At 44.6% G+C, this 17,740-nt stretch overlaps 1 protein-coding gene across 8 annotated transcripts in view; it reads left to right on the top strand.

The window, feature by feature from the left end:
- ANKEF1 (ankyrin repeat and EF-hand domain containing 1) overlaps positions 1-17,740 on the top strand; it is a 174,968-nt gene that overhangs the window by 87,976 nt on the left and 69,252 nt on the right. For all 8 annotated transcript variants that reach the window (XM_033939561.1, XM_033939562.1, XM_033939563.1 and 5 more), the window contains one exon: positions 15,638-15,787. In XM_033939561.1, the coding sequence (XP_033795452.1) occupies positions 15,638-15,787 (150 nt within the window). The remainder of the gene's footprint in view (positions 1-15,637; positions 15,788-17,740) is intronic.

Here is a 17,740-nt window from a genome sequence, read left to right as displayed (position 1 = left end):
TCGCCGCCGTTATCCCCTGCTTCCTCCCTTCCAAGCCTGCCTCTCCAGCCGCTGCTGCTCTCTCCTCCTTCATCAGTGTTCCTCCCCTGCAGACCAGGCTCACCCATTACTCATACCTCCTAAGCAGATTTATCACACACTTCATAGTTTTTATCCCCACCCTTCCTGGAAAGGATCATATTCCTACTCCCCCTTTCCCAAAGCCCCATCCATTTCTGGAGCTCACAGACTTAAATACAATAGTAGTTCTATATCCAGAAAGGGCCTATGAGCTGCTCCACCACCTGCATGTACAAACCTGGGAAGCTCAGCAGTTGCTCCATAGCCCTCAGGGCCACATTTATATGCGGTGCTTCATGCCCTTAGACTGAAAATCCCAAAGATCATATGCTGAGTAGGAAATTGGTGAACCCAAAGGCATGCATTCAGAGCAACCCAGTGTGCCAGCCTACCTGCTAAAGCTGTCACTGAGTAAGTGGCTGGTTTGGGGAGCTGAGTTAGCACTGACTCCTAGTGCCTTCTGCAAAAATAGAAACTGGCATCTTATTTAGTGATAGCAGCTTTGGCACACTGCCCCCTCCTTTATTTGTGGTGACTCCATGGCAACATCCCTCTTACTCTCTCCTTTTATTAAACATTCCCTCTTCAGTAGGGTTACCTGGACATGTCTTTTTTTTTTTTTGAGGACTGTCCCGGTGTCCAGACAGTTTCCTGGACTGGAGGGAGTTTATCCAGGTTTTGGATTCACTCTCTCCAGTCCAGTTCCTACCCTAGAGTTGGGTCTGGCTCGCATGAGTCTCCTCTGTCCCTAGTACCTTCTCCGGTTCTGCAATTTAACAACATTGGGCAGTTGGCAGCTTTAGCGACTAGGTTCTTCTGATGTCAACCTGCCCCAGAAGCTTTCTCTCTGCAGCACTTCCTGTTCCCACATAGGCTTGATACTGCAGAGTGAAGGCTTCTGGAGCAGGACGATGGCAGGATCATGTCGCTAATGCTGCTGGCTGCCCATAGTTTTAAAATTACAGTGCTGGAGAAGGTACTAGTGACAGAGGAGACCCTTGAGATCCTGACCAGAATGCAGAGTGGCCCATGTGGGGGGCTGGAGAGAAAATGGCTGTGGGTTTAGGGGGACAGTAGTGGGAGGCAGATGTGGGTGGGACAGGGCACTGTGGGTGGGACGGGGGTGGGGCATGGGTGGGGGCTTGGTTGAGCGACCTTTTTTAACTTAGAAAATATGGTAACCATACTCTTCAGTTCTCTGCCCAGCATCATTATCCTTCCACTCCACTTTTTCGTTGGTCCATATGATGTGGAAGGATATGGGGGTGGCACACCACTATAGCAGTACCCCTCATGATGCCCTGAACAGCTACACAGGTCACAAACCCCCAAAGCTAGCCTGTAGCAGAACTGTCGGAGTAAGAATGAAAAACCAGGGTTTAGTAGCTGAGCCAAGATTAAAACCAAACCAAGAACCTCTTACTCCAAACTCCACCCATCTCTTCCTGTTGCTGCCATGCTATTTCTTTGGGATGATATAGCATAATGAGCCCACTCAATCCAAGATAATGACTGGTTTATTTTTTGTGAAAAAAGGAGGATGGTGTTACTATCTATTCACCTCTTAATTTGAATTTGCATTCTCTTTATTTTAGAGCTGACAAAGAAAAGTAATTTTAAAGATATTTTTCGGACCATGGCATTAAATACTGACATAATCCCCTCCTGCTCCTCCTTGTCTTTCTTGTAAAATAACAATCTGATGACTACAGGGCTGCAGGAGAAGAACAAAATATGGCTATTATCTATCCTTTATTCAGCCCAGCTGGCATAAAAATCATTACTAAAAACTTAAAACAATGTCCAGCATTTGTATCTGTAGTTTGAACTCAGTGCTCTGTATCTGCTTGATCTTGGTGGTGGACCTAATGCATCACCTAGATAACATTATTGATAGTGCTGGAGAGGAGCCTGCTGTCTTAGTTTATGTGAGTACCAATGACATAGGGAAATGTGGTAGGGAGGTTCTGGAAGCCACATTTAGGCTCTTAAATAGGAAATTAAAATCCAGAACCTCCATGGTAACATTTTCAGAAATGCTCCCTGTGCGGAAACCAAAAGTCAGAGCTCCAGAGTCTCAATGCGTGAATGAGGTGATGGTGCAGGGAGGAGAGTTTTAGATTTGTTAGGAACTGAGAGACATTCTGGGGAAGTGGGACTGTATTCTGCAAAGATGAGCTCCACCTTAACCAGGGTGGAACCGGCCTGCTGGCATCAACATTGAGCTGTAAATCCTCCCTCAAGCCCCCATGTACAACCATCCTCCCACCCCCATGCATCGAGGAAGCTGTCCTGAGCCACAAAGCTCTCCTCCCTCCCCCCCCCCTTCCCTCCCTTATGCCCCAAAGTGGCAGAAGCAGGCGGTGGTCCTGAGCCACAAACTCCCTTCCTCTCTTCCTGGGATAGAAAGGGGAGGCGTCTAAAGCCCTGATTGGATCAGATGTCCAAGGCCTCTCCCAAACCAGAGAAAATATTTATTCAATGTATAATGCTCTCTGGAATTCCTTGCCATAGAATATAGTGAAAGCAGTTAGCTTAACAGGGTTTTAAAAAGGATAATTTCCATAAGCCATTATTAAGATGGTCTTGGGGAAATCCACTGCTTAATTCTAGGATGGGCAGCATAAAATCTGTTTTACTCATTGGGATCTTGCCAGGTACTTATGACCTGGGTTGGCCACTGTTGGAAACAGGATACTGGGCTTGATGGGCTTAGTTTCTCCGAGTATGGCAACTCTTATGTTCTTATGTAGATTTAAATTAGAAGCACTGTCTCTCAAGAAGTCTTTAAATACAATATCTGTGATTTTAGTAGGTGCATGAAATAATTGAGTTTAATATATGTAATATGCCATGATACAGAAATCAATTTTTAGGTTCACATGAAAGCATTACTTGTTAAAAAAGTAACCAGCAGCCCTCTCTCAGGTGTCAGTCCCTTCATGACTATGCCAATTTATACTCAAATGCACTAGGAGAAAAATAACTCACTTCTCAGCCTTCAATCTCACTCTTTGGGATGGGCCACCATTGACATTTCTATACTCTAGTACCATCCCTTCTCCTGCTCCAGCAGCTTCCTTATCCCCTTACTGCCGCCTCCCCCCCCAACCAACCCTGCTGCCTCCAGCAAAATAAATAAAGTTTAAAAAAAAAAATACCCCTGAATAAAGATGTTGTACAGTTGATGGCTCTGCCAGTCTTGCCCCCTCCTGACATGGACTTCTGTTTTTAAGGCATAGAACCAGCAGAGGCATTGGCAGCATGGCCTAGACCAGGGGTGTCCAACCTGCGGCCCCGTGAAGTATTTTGTGCGGCTCCGGTCGAGAGCGATGCATTGTTTTCCTCTGCTGCCCCCAGGTGTTTACTGTCTTGCCGGCCCCCTCCTCTGTCTTGTTGCAGCGTTTGCACATTTGTGCGGCCCCAGAAAATTGTTTTGGGCCAATGCGGCCCAGGGAAGCCAAAAGGTTGGACACTCCTGGCCTAGACAGTGTTTCTGCGCCTTTATGCCACATATGTTTTGGCAGGAAGTGGCTTGGCTGGCAGGGGGCTAAGGAAACTGTTCCATTAAACCTGGGGTAGGAGGAGAAGCCATTCAAAAGTTTGCCCAGGGTCCCATAGGTGGTTAAAGTGGCTCTGACTAACTGACTGTACTACAGAAGAGCTTCAAAGGGATACTCCAGCTTAAAACTGCTGAATTGGAACTGATTTACAAGCTTAATACTTAGAGCCGGATGCTCTAAAATCGCTGTTAAAATCCTATGGGTCACTGTGGTGCCAGTAAATGGTCCAATTTGAAATTGGCGATCAATGTTGAAACAATTTTGCGTGCAAATGAGTTTCACAGAGGTCGCCGTAATCCAATCTAATCGATCATTGGAGAAAGTGCCACTGCTTTGGGGTTTCCCCTGCCACTCAGCTGTTTGGGGCAGGAAGAGTAGGGTTTTTTTATTTTATGTTTTTTTAATAGGCACAGATGTTTTGCAAGTGTAACATACATACAACATCTGTGGCCATAAAAAAAGCTGCATTTTTATTTTAACAGTACCAGCAACCCCAAGCCTTTTGGAGATGTCATAGCGTTAAAAACCAGTGCTTCATTTTGTGCATCATCTGGGTATCGACTGGAGTGCTCATTTTAATATTGATGAGTTTTTTATAATCCATTTACATACAATTATCAGAGGCTGCTACAAACCATGAAAAAGACCATGATTAGTCATTTTGGGAATCAATAGCTGAAATACTTCAGTTAAACAGGTTTAGTGTTGATCGTTAAAGGCACGGTGAGTTTTGAGCATATGGGCCTTAGTCTGAATAGGGACAGTAGAGTTATGGCTCACTACAGGTGTGAATGGACTTAATTATTTGTAGACCATCCTGTCTATCTTTTTTTACCACAGTTATCAGTTAACTCAGTGGTTCCCGAACCTGTCCTGGGTAGGGTTGCCAGATTTTACAGTTGTAAAATCTGGACATCTTAGACCCGCCCCCCGATGCCTGCTTTGGTCGGGCAGGAGGCAATTTGCGCATGCACGGATTGCCTCCTACCCGACGTGATTGAGAAGAAGCTTTTCAAAACCTGGACAAAGTTTTGAAAAGCTGTCTGGGGAAATCCGGATGTCTGATAACCCTAGTCCTGGGCGCTCCCCAGCCAGTCAGGTTTTTAAGGATATGTATTCAGATGTCTCTCATGAATAGTCATTGTGGATACCCTCAAACCTGATTGGCTGGGGAGCCACTGAGTTAACTGAACTATGCTGCTGCTATCACTCTCTTTCCACACCCTGTCCTGAACTTTTCAATACCTTCTCAGTACTCTGAATCCTCACATGTATATTTACTCAGCTCCTGAACCACAGTTCATACATCTGACAAAATGGTTTTTGAAAGTACAGTGGTACCTTGGTTTACGAGCATAATTCGTTCCAGAAGCATGCTCATAAGCCAAAGCACTCTTATATCAAAGCAAAGTTCCCCATAGGCCATAATGCAAACTCAGAAGATTCGTTCTATAACCAAAGTTTGCTATGGTGGCCCAGGGGTGGGTAACTGCCTGTGGGTGCTGTAGCGCTTTCAGCGTGGTGGCTTCCTTCCCTCGGGGTCCCCGTGCAGCTGCCCTCCCGCTTCGGCCGATGCCTCTGCCGTCCACCAGCGCTTCCTGGCTTCCGATTCAAGCCGGCTGCCATCCTGCAGAAGCATGCGTAGGACCTCTCAACTCCCGAGTCAAGCTGGCCGCCACCCCGACAACACGCGCACCACATACAAACACGTATGACATCCTGCGATATACCAATGTGCAAACTTTTAAAAATATTAAAGAAGCAATACAGGATCACTTATCTTGCCAGGGTCCTAACAAAGACCATGTTTTGGTAGCTGTTGCATTAGGGAACCCAATTCTTCATATAAAAAAAAGTTACAGCATACTTTAATAACATCGAGTTGCTAGGCTCCGTGACTCTGTCATTCAACTGGCAAAAAGATCAAATGGTGGAAGTCAGCAGACTCTACATTGCTTTCCTCCCAATTGTTCTCTTTGCCCCCTCCCCCCCATTACTACTGATCACAAACCTGTGCCTACCTGACCTCCTCCCCCCCCTCCCATTCCTGGATCATGTCATTCTGATTAGTTCCTCCCTGAAGCCAAGCCCTGCCCACATGTGTCACTGGAAACCCCTTCCCACCACTCAGGCCCTCCCAACATCCTGGAAAGTACTTAGAGGTGATTGGTGGTGGTATAGTGACCTGGAACACGAGTGGTCCTTCTCTGATTATGCCCCATCCGGCTCCAAGAAACAAAATGTCTGCCATGCCTTTCGTTGCCATCTTGTGGTAGTACTGTGAGATTAATGCTAGGGATAATGAATTCAAAAGTAATTAATTAGAGTTACTGGGATAGTGGGGGAGAGTGTGCGGCAGTAGTTAAAGCTACATCCTGAGGTTGTGGGTTCAAATCTACATTGCTCCTTGTGACCCTGGGCAAGTCACTTAGGGCTAGATTCACAAAGCAAACCGATCGTGTACTGATCGGTTTGCTACCCCTTTGTGACCAGATTTCCCTCCTGCAATCCGATTTGAATCTGTGCATGCAAATGAGGAAAAACGCATGCAAAGTGGAAAGGGACGCGATCCACCATCCAAAATTTTAAAACTGACTCGGCTGGCCGATCAACCCCAAAAGTGACTGCTGGAGACCAGTCGAAAATGTCCTTCCGACTCTCCAGCTCCATAGAAACCTTGCCTGCTCACCCTGAATGCCGCCCTGCTCTGCCCTGCCCTGCCCTGCGAGCCCGTGGGTTTAATCCGTGGGTTTAAAGCAGGTTAAAACTATGGGCTCGCTGGGCTACAAAAGTAAGCTAAATTTTTTTTTTTTAAGTCGCAGCCGGCCCATGGTTTTAACCTGCCACGCCAATGCACCTCTGCATGGGGCGATGCCCCATAAAAGGCAGGAGGGATGCCAACTCCCTCCTGCCATCTCAAATGCCTCCTGCCCGGCCCGCCTCCCTCCCTCTCTGTAGCTATGCTAGCTCAGCCGGCAGTCCAGCCCGGGCACAGCCCACCCCCTACCTGCACATTTTAAGCTCACTAGGAGCAGGAAGGGTGGTCAGTCCCTTCTGCTCCAGGCTTGCTCCGAGGCCAGCTGGTTGGGCCCGGCCCGCCCCTTCCCTGTACCTTCTCAACTTGTTGGGAGCAGGAGGGGTGGTCAGTCCGTCCTGCTCCAGGCCTGTTCCAAGGCCGGCTGGTCGGGTTCGGCCCACTCCCTCCCCATACCTTCTCATCTCCTTGGGAGCAGGAGGGGTGGTCAGTCCCTCCTGCTCCAGGCCTGTTCCAAGGCCGGCTGGTCGGGTTCGGCCCACTCCCTCCCCATACCTTCTCATCTCCTTGGGAGCAGGAGGGGTGGTCAGTCCCTCCTGCTCCAGACCTCCTCCGATGCAAGTGCGGCCTTTGGCCACGCCTGCATGGGGAGGGGCCTAAGAACCTGATTGGCTGAGGTGTCTTGGGCTCCTCCCTTGGGAGAGACCTGGGGCACCTCAGTCAATCAGGGACTTCCTTAGGGAGGAGTCTAAGGAAGTCTCTGGCCATTTTTTTGGCATCCCTCCTGTCTTTTGTGGGGCATCGGTCAGGGGGGGGATTTTTTAGGGGTTTGGGGAGAGAAGAGGCACTTCGGGAGGGGGGATTTTTAATTATTTTTTAAATTAAGCAGTTATTTTGCGTGTGTAATATAGGCAAACTATCTGCCTGATTAAAAAAACAAAAGCCGGCAGAAGCCCTGAGAGCAGTGACAGGAGGCTGCTTCTCCTGTCACTACTGTCAGGGTCTGCGCATGCGTCAGGATCGCACAGCAGCGATCCGTGCCGGCAGATGGGGGCGTTCCTCTGATCGTCCTCATCTGCATATTACAGTTTAGGGCAGTGGTAAGCAAACTCATTAGTCAAAAGAGCCAAAGATCAGCAGTACAATGATTAAGATTTCTTTTGAGAGCCATATCCCGCTATGACGGCTACGTCAACCTGACTGACACCCTGCTCGCCCACATGTAGTAAAAATCGATTTGTAGCAGAGCCTAGAGAATGACACGGGGAAAAAATTTGTCTCCGTCCCCACCCCATGAGCTCAGTCCCTGTCCCCGCAAACCATCTGATCCCATCCACACAAGCCTCAAATAGTTTTATACTGAACTTATTATATTAAAGTATAAAAAGAAACAATATTCTGTACAATTGTCAATTTATAAATCAGCGTCTCCTCCCCACTCTCTCTTCCCCATTTCCCTTCAGCGTCCTCAACCCATTCTCTCTCCACTTCCCTTCAGCACACACACATAAAAACAAGCATGCAATTTTATATCATTTTCATTCTATTCATTCATAGAAATTAAAGTCTAAATAATGCCAGTCACATAACAAAACATGCCATCTTTCTTTCTGTATGTCTGTCTTTCTCTCTCTCTCCATGCTCCCTTTCTTTCTTTCTCTGTGCCCCCTTTCTTTCTTTCTCCATGCCCCCTTTCTGTCTGTCTCTCTGTCTCCCATCTCCCTTCTTTCTTTCTGTCTCCCCCTTTCTTTATTTCTCCCTACCCGCCCCCAAGCCACAGCCATTGGGAAACAGGCTGCCACCGCTGCAGGGGAATAGGCTGCCGCCGCCATTGGGGAACAGGCCGCCGCCGAGTTCTGAGCTCTCCCTGCTTCCCTTCCCCAGTAAAGAGGACGTTGAAGCGCCGGGCCGACCAATCTTCGCCACCTGATGTCAATTCTAACGTTGGAGAGGAAGTTCCGGGCCAGCCAAGCAGTGATTGGCTGGCCCAGAACTTCCTCTCCAACGTCAGAAGGTTGGTCAGCCCGGCGCTTCAGCATCCTCTTTACGAGAAAGGGAAGCAGGTTGGGCACCCCTGCTCTAGCTAGCTGAGCCGCGAGCCACACTCAAGTGGCTAAAGAGCTGCATGTGGCTCGCGAGCCGTGGTTTGCCGAACACTGGTTTAGGGAATTCATCGGACCTGCCCGATTGGGCAGGTTCGTAAATCTAGCCCTTGATCCCCCCATTGCCCCAGGCACATCAGATAGATTGTGAGCCTTCTGGGACAGACAGGGAAAAATGCATGAATACCTGAATAAATTCATGTAAACCATTCTGAGCTCACCTAAGAAAACAGTATAGAAAATTGAATGAATAAAAAGTAGTAACTACTTATCAATTACTACAAGAAAGCAACTACAATAACTAATTGCTAGTAACTCAATAGTGCACCCAAGAATGACTGTATAGTCCTCATAATTTTATTTGTATATATATACATATTTCGATTCCCCTGTTTTGTCTGAGATCTGCACTTTATGACCCCTCAAGTTTTTAACCTTTTTGTTGTTTTTGAGCACTGCTGCTTCCGATAGCTACACATCTCTGTATTGACTGAGATTTGCAATTTTTTTTATTATAACCGATCTTCACAATTTCATTTTAGCAGTGCACTTTAGCTCTGAGGAGTCTATCGTAGGCATTCTTTATGCACTGAAATTCTTGTCTTAAGGTAATAATAATAATCAGTTTATATACTACAAGGCCGTAAAGTTCTATGTGGTTTACAATAGTTATAAACAAAACAATAAAAGAAGTTGAATAGAACTTGCATTTGCTAATAAAAATTATTTAAAAAAAAAAAAAAGAGCTAAAAAAGTTAAAAGCCAATAATTAAAGATGCTAAAATGATCAAAATAGTGCATAATAAATTTTTTACGAATTAGTTGCCTAAATACTTTGAAAACAGATATGTTTTTAGATGTCTCCTAAATTCCCCATAAGTATCAGTAAGCAAAAGCAATTGTTCTAAATCCCCCATAACGCTGCTTGATATGAAAAAGATTGATGATGTTTTGGGTTTTTTTTCTTTTTTTAAATTCTTTATTGATTTTCAAAACTTCAATAGTGCAACAAACAGAAATATAATATATAATAGATCAATAAAAACACATTCAGCTTACAAATATACATAACCAACCATTTCTCTCACCCACCCACTGTTAAATCCATAAAACACAAAACATAGATCTTCCCAATATCCTAACTCTATTCATATTAATAATAACCTCCCCCAAGCGTGTAAATATTCAAAGGTCAAAATTAGGACAGAAATCAAGCCCTCCCCTCCCACCCTTCCCTGGATGTGTATGAAAATAAATAAACAATGCTAATTCATAATCAAATCCTTACTATAATAAAGTAACACAAGATGTCAACTGGCCCCAAACCAATTTAAAGAAATTACTGGGTCCCAAACTATTGGCATTCATCTTTTCAAATCTATAACTGGAGCACAGATTTGCCCACCAAAAAGGAAAATTTAAACGGTCGTAATTCCTCCAGTTACGGGTAATCATTTGCATAGCTATCCCAGTCATGATAAATAAAAGATGGCATTTATATTGATCTATAGGGGGCTTAACATGTAATAGAGTTCCACAAATAACCGCCTCATACGTCAATGGAATTGATGAATCCAATATGTTGCTAATCTTAACCCAATTGATGATGTTTTTTAAGTTTACATCCTTTAACAGGCGGAAAAACAAAAGTCAGATGTGAGATTTTCTTATATCTGTTGGTTGCAAAAGAGAAAAGCTCAATTATATATTTGGGAGCTAAACCAAACAAAGCCTTAAAACAGACGCAACCAACCAAACTTAAACTTCACCCGTGCCTCCTTTATTTTAATTTGCATGTCTATTACATTGCAGTAGTGTCACTCTTGATGTGCATGTGTCCATTCATTGTATATATTAGTATTTATTGATTATGTTTTGATTGATTTTATTATGTATGTGTTTCTAATTGATTTTATTGCTTATAGGTGTGTCATTTGTAAGTATTGTAAAGCTGAATATGCCCCTGATGCAAGCAATCCAGCTGCCAAAACAAAATGGGCTATGACCAAAACACCAATGCAGTAGGACAATATATATAACACACCTAATCATTAAAAATTGCTTCTTAAATAGATAGAAAGCAAAACTAGAATTTTGTATCTTGGCATTCAGCAAAATGCTTCAATGCTGTATTAGCCCTTATGCTAATTAACTCTAAAATTGTAATCTTATTATTAATTGTCAAAGCCTTTACTTGTTCTGTTGTAACATTTCCCTTTATTGGTGTAAATTCAAGAAAGTGCAGGATGGGCATGTAGGATTCCTTACAGAGAGGGGGAGACAGTGGATGCTGCAAATGGGCAGACTAGATGGGCCATTTGGTCTTTATCTGCCGTTATGTTTTTATGTTTCTATACAAAGGCCACCTTGAATAGATTGGCTTTTACTATTGGAAGCTAAGCAACATTGGGCCTGGCTAGTACCTGGATGGGAGACCACTTGTGAATGCCAGGTTTTATAGGCTGAAGGTCGTCATATTTAGTTGTTAAATTTTCTATACCATTCTTCCAGGGGGAGCTCAGAACAATTTACATGAATTTATTCAGGTTCTCAAGCATTTTTCCCTATCTGTTCCAGTGGGCTCACAATCCATCTAATGTACCTGGGCAATGGGGTACCAAGTGGCCTGCTCAGAGTCACAGGGGACAATGTAGGCCTGAACCCACAATCACAGGGTGCTGAGGTTGTAGCTATAATCTCTGCACTAAACTCTCAGATGTATGGTATAAAATAGCAAGGCAACCATTGTCTGATAGAGATGGCGAACAGTTAGAGGACTGGTCTAATATCTGGCAACTAAAATTCAATTCACCCACTATGGAGTACACCAATTATACTTTCCTGTGCTGTTATATCAAACTATTTAATTAAAATTCACATGCTATATATCTGTAATTTATTATTTTTAATCAATTTCTACTTAAACTGATCATATTACAATAAAACCATATTAATATAAATACTGTGTGCAGATCCGCTAAACCCCAGTGCTCAAATGAAAACCATAAGCAAGGGCTGCCGGTCCGGGACCATCATTGTCACAGTCAAGTCCCAGATTGGCCTTCGTCCATATAATACTACCACCAGATAAGAATTTTATACTTATCTTGACGAGGCTATTTATTCAATCTGGCGTGCCGCTGCTTTGTGAAAGTGAACATAAAATTATAAAGCGCCCAATGCACACTCGGAGGTGGCCTGAAATCAGGTCCGGGTTTTACTTTCATTGCTTTCAATGGAAGTAAAACCCAGTTGTCTCAATCTGTCCTCCTTATTGCCATTGCTTTTACTGGAAGTAAAACCCGGATGTCAACAATCCAGAAAACATCCTCATTCAGTTGTATATTATATAGAACTAGTCTTTAAGCCCACTACATTAACGGGTGCTAGAATAGATGTCTGTCTTTCTTTCTGTCTGTCTTTCTGGCCCCCTGTCTGTCATTCTTTCTTTCTCTCTCTCCTTGGCTAGTGTTTGTTGGGGGGGATTCTTTCTCTCTCTCCTTAGATGCTGGCTGGCTGTCTTTCTTTCTTTCTGTCTCCTTGGCCCCCTGTCTGTTCTTTCTCTCTCTCTCCTTGGCCGCTGGCTGTCTGTCTTTTTTCTTTGTCTCTCTCTCCTTGCATGCTGGCTGGCTGTGTTTATTCTAGCTGTCTCTCTGGCCCCCTGTCTGTTTGTCTCTCTCCTCTGTCTCTCTCCCTGGCCCCGTCTTTCTTTCTGTATGTCTCTCTGTCTTTTTCCCTGGCCCCTTTGCCTACCTGTATTTATCTGTTGTCTCTCTGGCCCCCTGTCTGTTTGTCTTTCTTTATGTCTGTCTCTCTCCCTGGCCCCCTGTATGTCTCTCTGTCTTTCTCCCAGGCCCCCTGCCTACCTGTATTTATCTGTTGTGCCATGCCTATCTCTCCGTGGCCCCCTTCTGTCTCCCCAACCCCTCCCCAGAGCAAATTGTTGGTTGGGTTTTAAAATCTGGGGCTCCTAGGTCATGTATTCCTCCCTCCCGCCCAGGTGTTCTTGCTTAGGGTTTTGTTTTTTGTTACACATGTTGAACCCTGCGACGGGTAAAAATACCTCGGCCGCTCAAGAGAGGTAAAAAGCATGCACCTGTCATCATGGCTCAGTCCCTTCTCTCCTCCCCGCACCGTTGCTTTGTTGTCTGCAAATCCGGCGAGTTGGCGAGAGCCAGGGACCAGCTCGAGCGCTGAGTTAATAAGAGAGGGCACAGCCGGAAATGGAAAAACGGCACTACCATTTGAAGTTTATTTTTAAGTTTAAAGGTGCCACGGCGGCTCCTCTCACAATCGCTGCCTGCGTCGGAAGCTTTCTCCGACGCAGGTGCGGCTCATGGGAGGAGCCGCCGCAGCGACTTTAAACTTTTAAAATAAACTTTTTCGTTGATGGAGGTCTGCGCGAGCAGGGAGGCGGTGTGGGGCTGTTTATTTTTAATTTTGAAGGCGGTGCGAGCTGGAGCAAGTTGTCTATCTGCAGACCGTCCTGACCCGCCATCTGTCCTCCGCCGACAGCCGCCTCCCTCGAAGTCCTCCTCCTGGCAGCCGACACTCCGCGAGTCCTGGTGTAGCGCATGCGCACTCTTTCCGCCACCCCGACAGATCAGGGATCAGGGAAGCATGCGGTAAGAGTGCGCATGCGCGCTTAGCATTTTATTATATAGATTAGAAAGCTTCAAGAGCACAATTAATTCTGATATATCTCAATATTTCATAATAAGCAGTTCTCTATAAACTTATTATATATTCAATTCATTATTCATTTTCTTTGGTAATACGGGATAAGACCTCAGTGGCTACATCTGTACAGAATAAAATCTGTCATATTACAGAGTTCACAACGTAGCTAGCCTCCTCATTGGTCATATCCCAACCACCTTCCTATTGTTAAATAATCTTAATTTATATAATTATTTTAAAGTTTTATATATTTTTTGAGAAATAAATTGGTTTTTAGAACTCAGCTTTGTCATATCACTTGAGCGTTTAAACGGGACTCCGACATGGATCCACTTTTCGCTAGGGCTGTTTCAAGGAGATACAAGGCTAGAACTATAAAAAATTTAAATTTGTATTAAAACCTACTGGTTAGTCAGCAATGGAGAATATTTTTTTAAAATACTTACTGTTGCTGGCCAAGTTAGATCTGTATATTCAATACCAAGTCATGTGCAGGCATTGGTAGTGAATATTTGGGCCTGATCAGATAGGAAGCAGCTGCTAGAATTTATGTGGGTTCTGGCCAATATTCAGCTGGGTATAAGCATAAGGCACTTAGGGGGGTCCTGACTGAATTTTGGCTAGGACCCACATAAGTGTATATGGACAGGTCCTGATCTTCCTCCCGCAGTTCCAAAACCATTTCGTCCCTTCCACCCCACAGAGTGGCAGCAGACCCCTCAATACACCCCAGAAGTTCACAGATCCCCCCCCTTCTAATCCTCCTCCCTCTCACACATAGTAACAACAACTGACCCCCCTCCAGGGATTCCTCCCCCACTCCAATCCTGTAGACTCCTCCTTGGGTCTACCTTCTCAACCCTTAGTGGTTTAGCGATAGAAAAGGCAGGAGCAGTGACCACTCACTCCTAGCTATTGTGGATCCCCCTTCAAAATGGTTGCCACGACCTCTAGTAAGGAGGATGGAAAAAGTTGGCAGTGGGGTAATTTAATTTTGGAGAACCTGAGGGAAGGGAAGAAGAGATCTAGTTGCAAGGGATGGGCATTTTTAAAATTTTTATTTATAGGTCAGAAAATGGAGGGAAGGGAAAGCAAAGAAGAGAATGAGGCCAGTTCTTTTCTGGTTTTCAGTCCCAGCTAGCTAAGTTTATCCTGGGAATCCAAGCTATGTTATGTATAGTTGGTCAGATAGATCGATAAATACATACGTACATACATACAAACACATAATCTGAATGTCTATACCTATTTATATATACTATATAGTTTCTAATAATTCCCTGGGCTATTATTGAAGACACTGGTTTTCTGAAGTCTAGAGTGGGCTATTAATGGAGGTACTTCAATTTTTAGTTCCCTACATGAAACACCAAAGGATGGGAAAGAGGTTCAGACTTCAAATACATATACCGCCTTTCTGTGATTACAATCAAAGCATTGCACATGGTATAGACAGGTATTTATTTTGTACCTGGGGCAATACTGATCTAGCTAGGTGGGAAAAGGCAAGACCCAGAAGCTGGCAGGCAGGTAGTGCAGTGCAGATCCTGATTCCTGCCCCCCTCCTGGATCTGGAAGTAAAGTCCGAGAGACTAAGGGCTCCTTTTACTAAGATGCGCTAGCGTTTATAGCGCGCGCTACATGCCAAAAACTAACGCCAGCTCAATGGAGGCGTTAGTGTCTAGCGCAGCTTAGTAAAAGGAGCCCCGAGTCACTCACTTTATCTGTCCAGTATGAACAGTGAATTTTCCTTGTGCAGTTGCACAGATTGGAAAACTGTTGCTGCTCTGACTACATGCAAGACAACCATTTCACTTGTCCACACTCCACAATGACCGGACCTTTCTTATCTCTTCTCATGATGATGGCCAAGTCAATACAGGACCCTGAGTAGCCTCACATCGTCAAGGCCCCATATTGGCCCCAGTGCCATGACGTTGAGAAGAGGTAAGATTTTCAAATAAACATATGCAAGTTTACTAGTTACTCCCCTATTCTGCCCGACTGCGGGTTTCGTCTAAAATACTGCTTCAGGGGCTTGGGTATTTGTCACCAAAATGCAAAAGCATAGGATGCTTTCTAAGCTCTGAACTTCAAAATGGTGTGACAGCATTTGCTCAGAACAAGCTTCTTAAAAATCCAGACTAGTCGAGACTGCACAGGCAATGCCAGCTTACCAAAGATTTGAGGGCGAGGGCATTTATTAGAAAAAATACAGTGTGAGTATATATATAATATACACACACACACACACATAGATGCACTTAAATACTGCATTTTATATAGCTATAAACACAGTTGTCTGTGTCATAAAACCACTGCTTGCTTTTCCAGCTGTGTTCTCCAGAGACTTTATCTGAAAGCTTGTCAGTGGTAAAATATTTTCAGTTTTGGTCATCAGTAATATCTTTTTACAGTGTTAAGATATGTTAGAGAAGGGCAACAATTTAATTCTTGATTTCTTGTTTAAATTTCAGGCTACTGGTCGTACTGCTTTGATGGAGGCATCAAGAGAAGGTGCTCTAGAGATTGTTCGAAAAATACTCGAAAAAGGAGCAAATGTCAATATTTTGGACAATGAGAGATATCACGCTGTGCACTTTGCAGCCAAAGGTGGATTTTTTGAGGTATCTTTTGCTAACATAATTGCTTTTCCTGTATTTAAAAAAACAAAACACAAAACCATGTACTTATATCAATGAAAACCAAATCTTTCCCTAGGTCAAGGTTCTCATCCCAGTCCTCTAGACCAGTGGTTCCCAACCCTGTCCTGGAGGACCACCAGGCCAATCGGGTTTTCAGGCTAGCCCTAATGAATATGTATGGAGCAGATTTGCATGCCTCTCACTTCCATTATATGCAAATCTCTCTCATGCATATTCATTAGGGCTGGCCTGAAAACCCGATTGGCCTGGTGGTCCTCCAGGACAGGGTTGGGAACCACTGCTCTAGACATACATAGCCAATCAGGCTTTCAGGATATCCACAATGAATATGAATGAGAAATCTGCATGAACTTCTTCCTTTGCATGCAAATATATCTCATGCACTTATTGTGGATATTCTGAAAATATGACTGGCTATATGTGTATCAAGGACTGGGTTCAAGAACCCCTAGCCTAGGCTGACCCGAGATATCCTTGGGCTCAATACTTGGCTACTGATCCTTAGGCAAGGTGAGGATGGGGATGCTGCAGAGGTGGAACTCACAACTCCTGGAAGGTTAGAGAGCTGTAGCTATCACTATGTACAAGTAAAACACTCACTGGTTCATAAAGAACTTAAACCAGATTCCTGAGGTAGCCATGATCTGTGTCAGTTCACCTAGGCCTGTTGCTGTTCTTGACAGGCCTAGTGGAAGTTATACAGTATAGCTGAGATAAATCCTGGTTACTACAAATGAAGGATCAAGTCATCCGGTAGCACTATTTTTGCTAGATGGCCAACAATGAGCAACAGGAATCTGTAGGGCACCTACAGAATAAAAAAAATACTGTATATACTCAAATATAAACCTAGATTTTGGGGCCCAAAAATGGAGGTCTCAGTTTATATTCAAGTCTTCTCCCTCTCAGACCCATTGCAGGCCTCTTCCCAGGCCTACCTTATAAGAACATAAGAATGGCCTTACTGGGTCAGACCAATCAAGCCCAGTAGCTCGTTCTCAAGGTGGCTAATCCATGTCACTAGTACCTGGCCAAAACCCAAGGTGTAGCAATATTCCATGCTACCAATACAGGGCAATATTGCTACACCTGGTCTAGTGATGAGCCAAGGCAAGAGCGATGCTCCTATACTCTTGCCCCATGCAGTCTCACTACTCAAAATGGCTGACACAAGTTCCCATAGTAATCTCATGAGACTGCCTGAGTTTGGTTTATGTTCTAGTCAACTTTTTTTCCCCTTCTGGGGGAAAAAGGTGACCTAGGTTTATATTCAGATGAGTTTGGCGTGCTCATGACTGCTGCGGAGAGAGTGATCCCCCAGAACAGACCGCAAGATGCTAAAAGAAATCTCCAAAAACCCTAAAATGTCATCACGGGACTTACAGCAGGCTTTTGCTACTGTTGATGTAAAAGTGCATGCCTCTACAACCAGAAACAGACTGCACAAGTTTAACTTGCATGGGAGATGTGAAAGGAGGAAACCTTTGTTCTTTAAGAGAAACATCAAGGCCAGACTTAAGTTTGCCAGAGAGAACGTAGACAAAACATCAGGACTTCTGGAAAAGTGTTCTATGGACAGATGAGTCTAAGATTGAATTACCGTATTTGCCGGCGTATAAGACAACTTTTCAGTACCTTAAAATCCTCCCCAAAGTCGGGGGTCGTCTTATACGCCGGGTACAGTTTACATGCCCTTACTTGCGGGGCTGGATGTACTCAGTCGTGCGGCTCTTCTTCTCCCTACCTTCTCTGCTTGCAGCACAGAGCCGAACGGAAGTCTTCCCTCTCTCTTGGTAGCCACTCGAACCGCGAGGCTACTCTCCTTCTCCTTACCTGCCATGCCTGCAGCACAGAGCCGAACGGAAGTCTTCCCGACATCAGCGCTGACGTCGGAGGGGAGGGAGGGCTTAAACA

The sequence above is a fragment of the Geotrypetes seraphini genome, chromosome 3 (assembly GCF_902459505.1).
Source record: "Geotrypetes seraphini chromosome 3, aGeoSer1.1, whole genome shotgun sequence".
NCBI classification, from domain to species: Eukaryota; Metazoa; Chordata; class Amphibia; order Gymnophiona; family Dermophiidae; genus Geotrypetes; species Geotrypetes seraphini.
The sequence above is the reverse complement of the archived record's forward strand: the minus strand, read 5'-3'. Positions and strand labels throughout refer to the sequence as shown.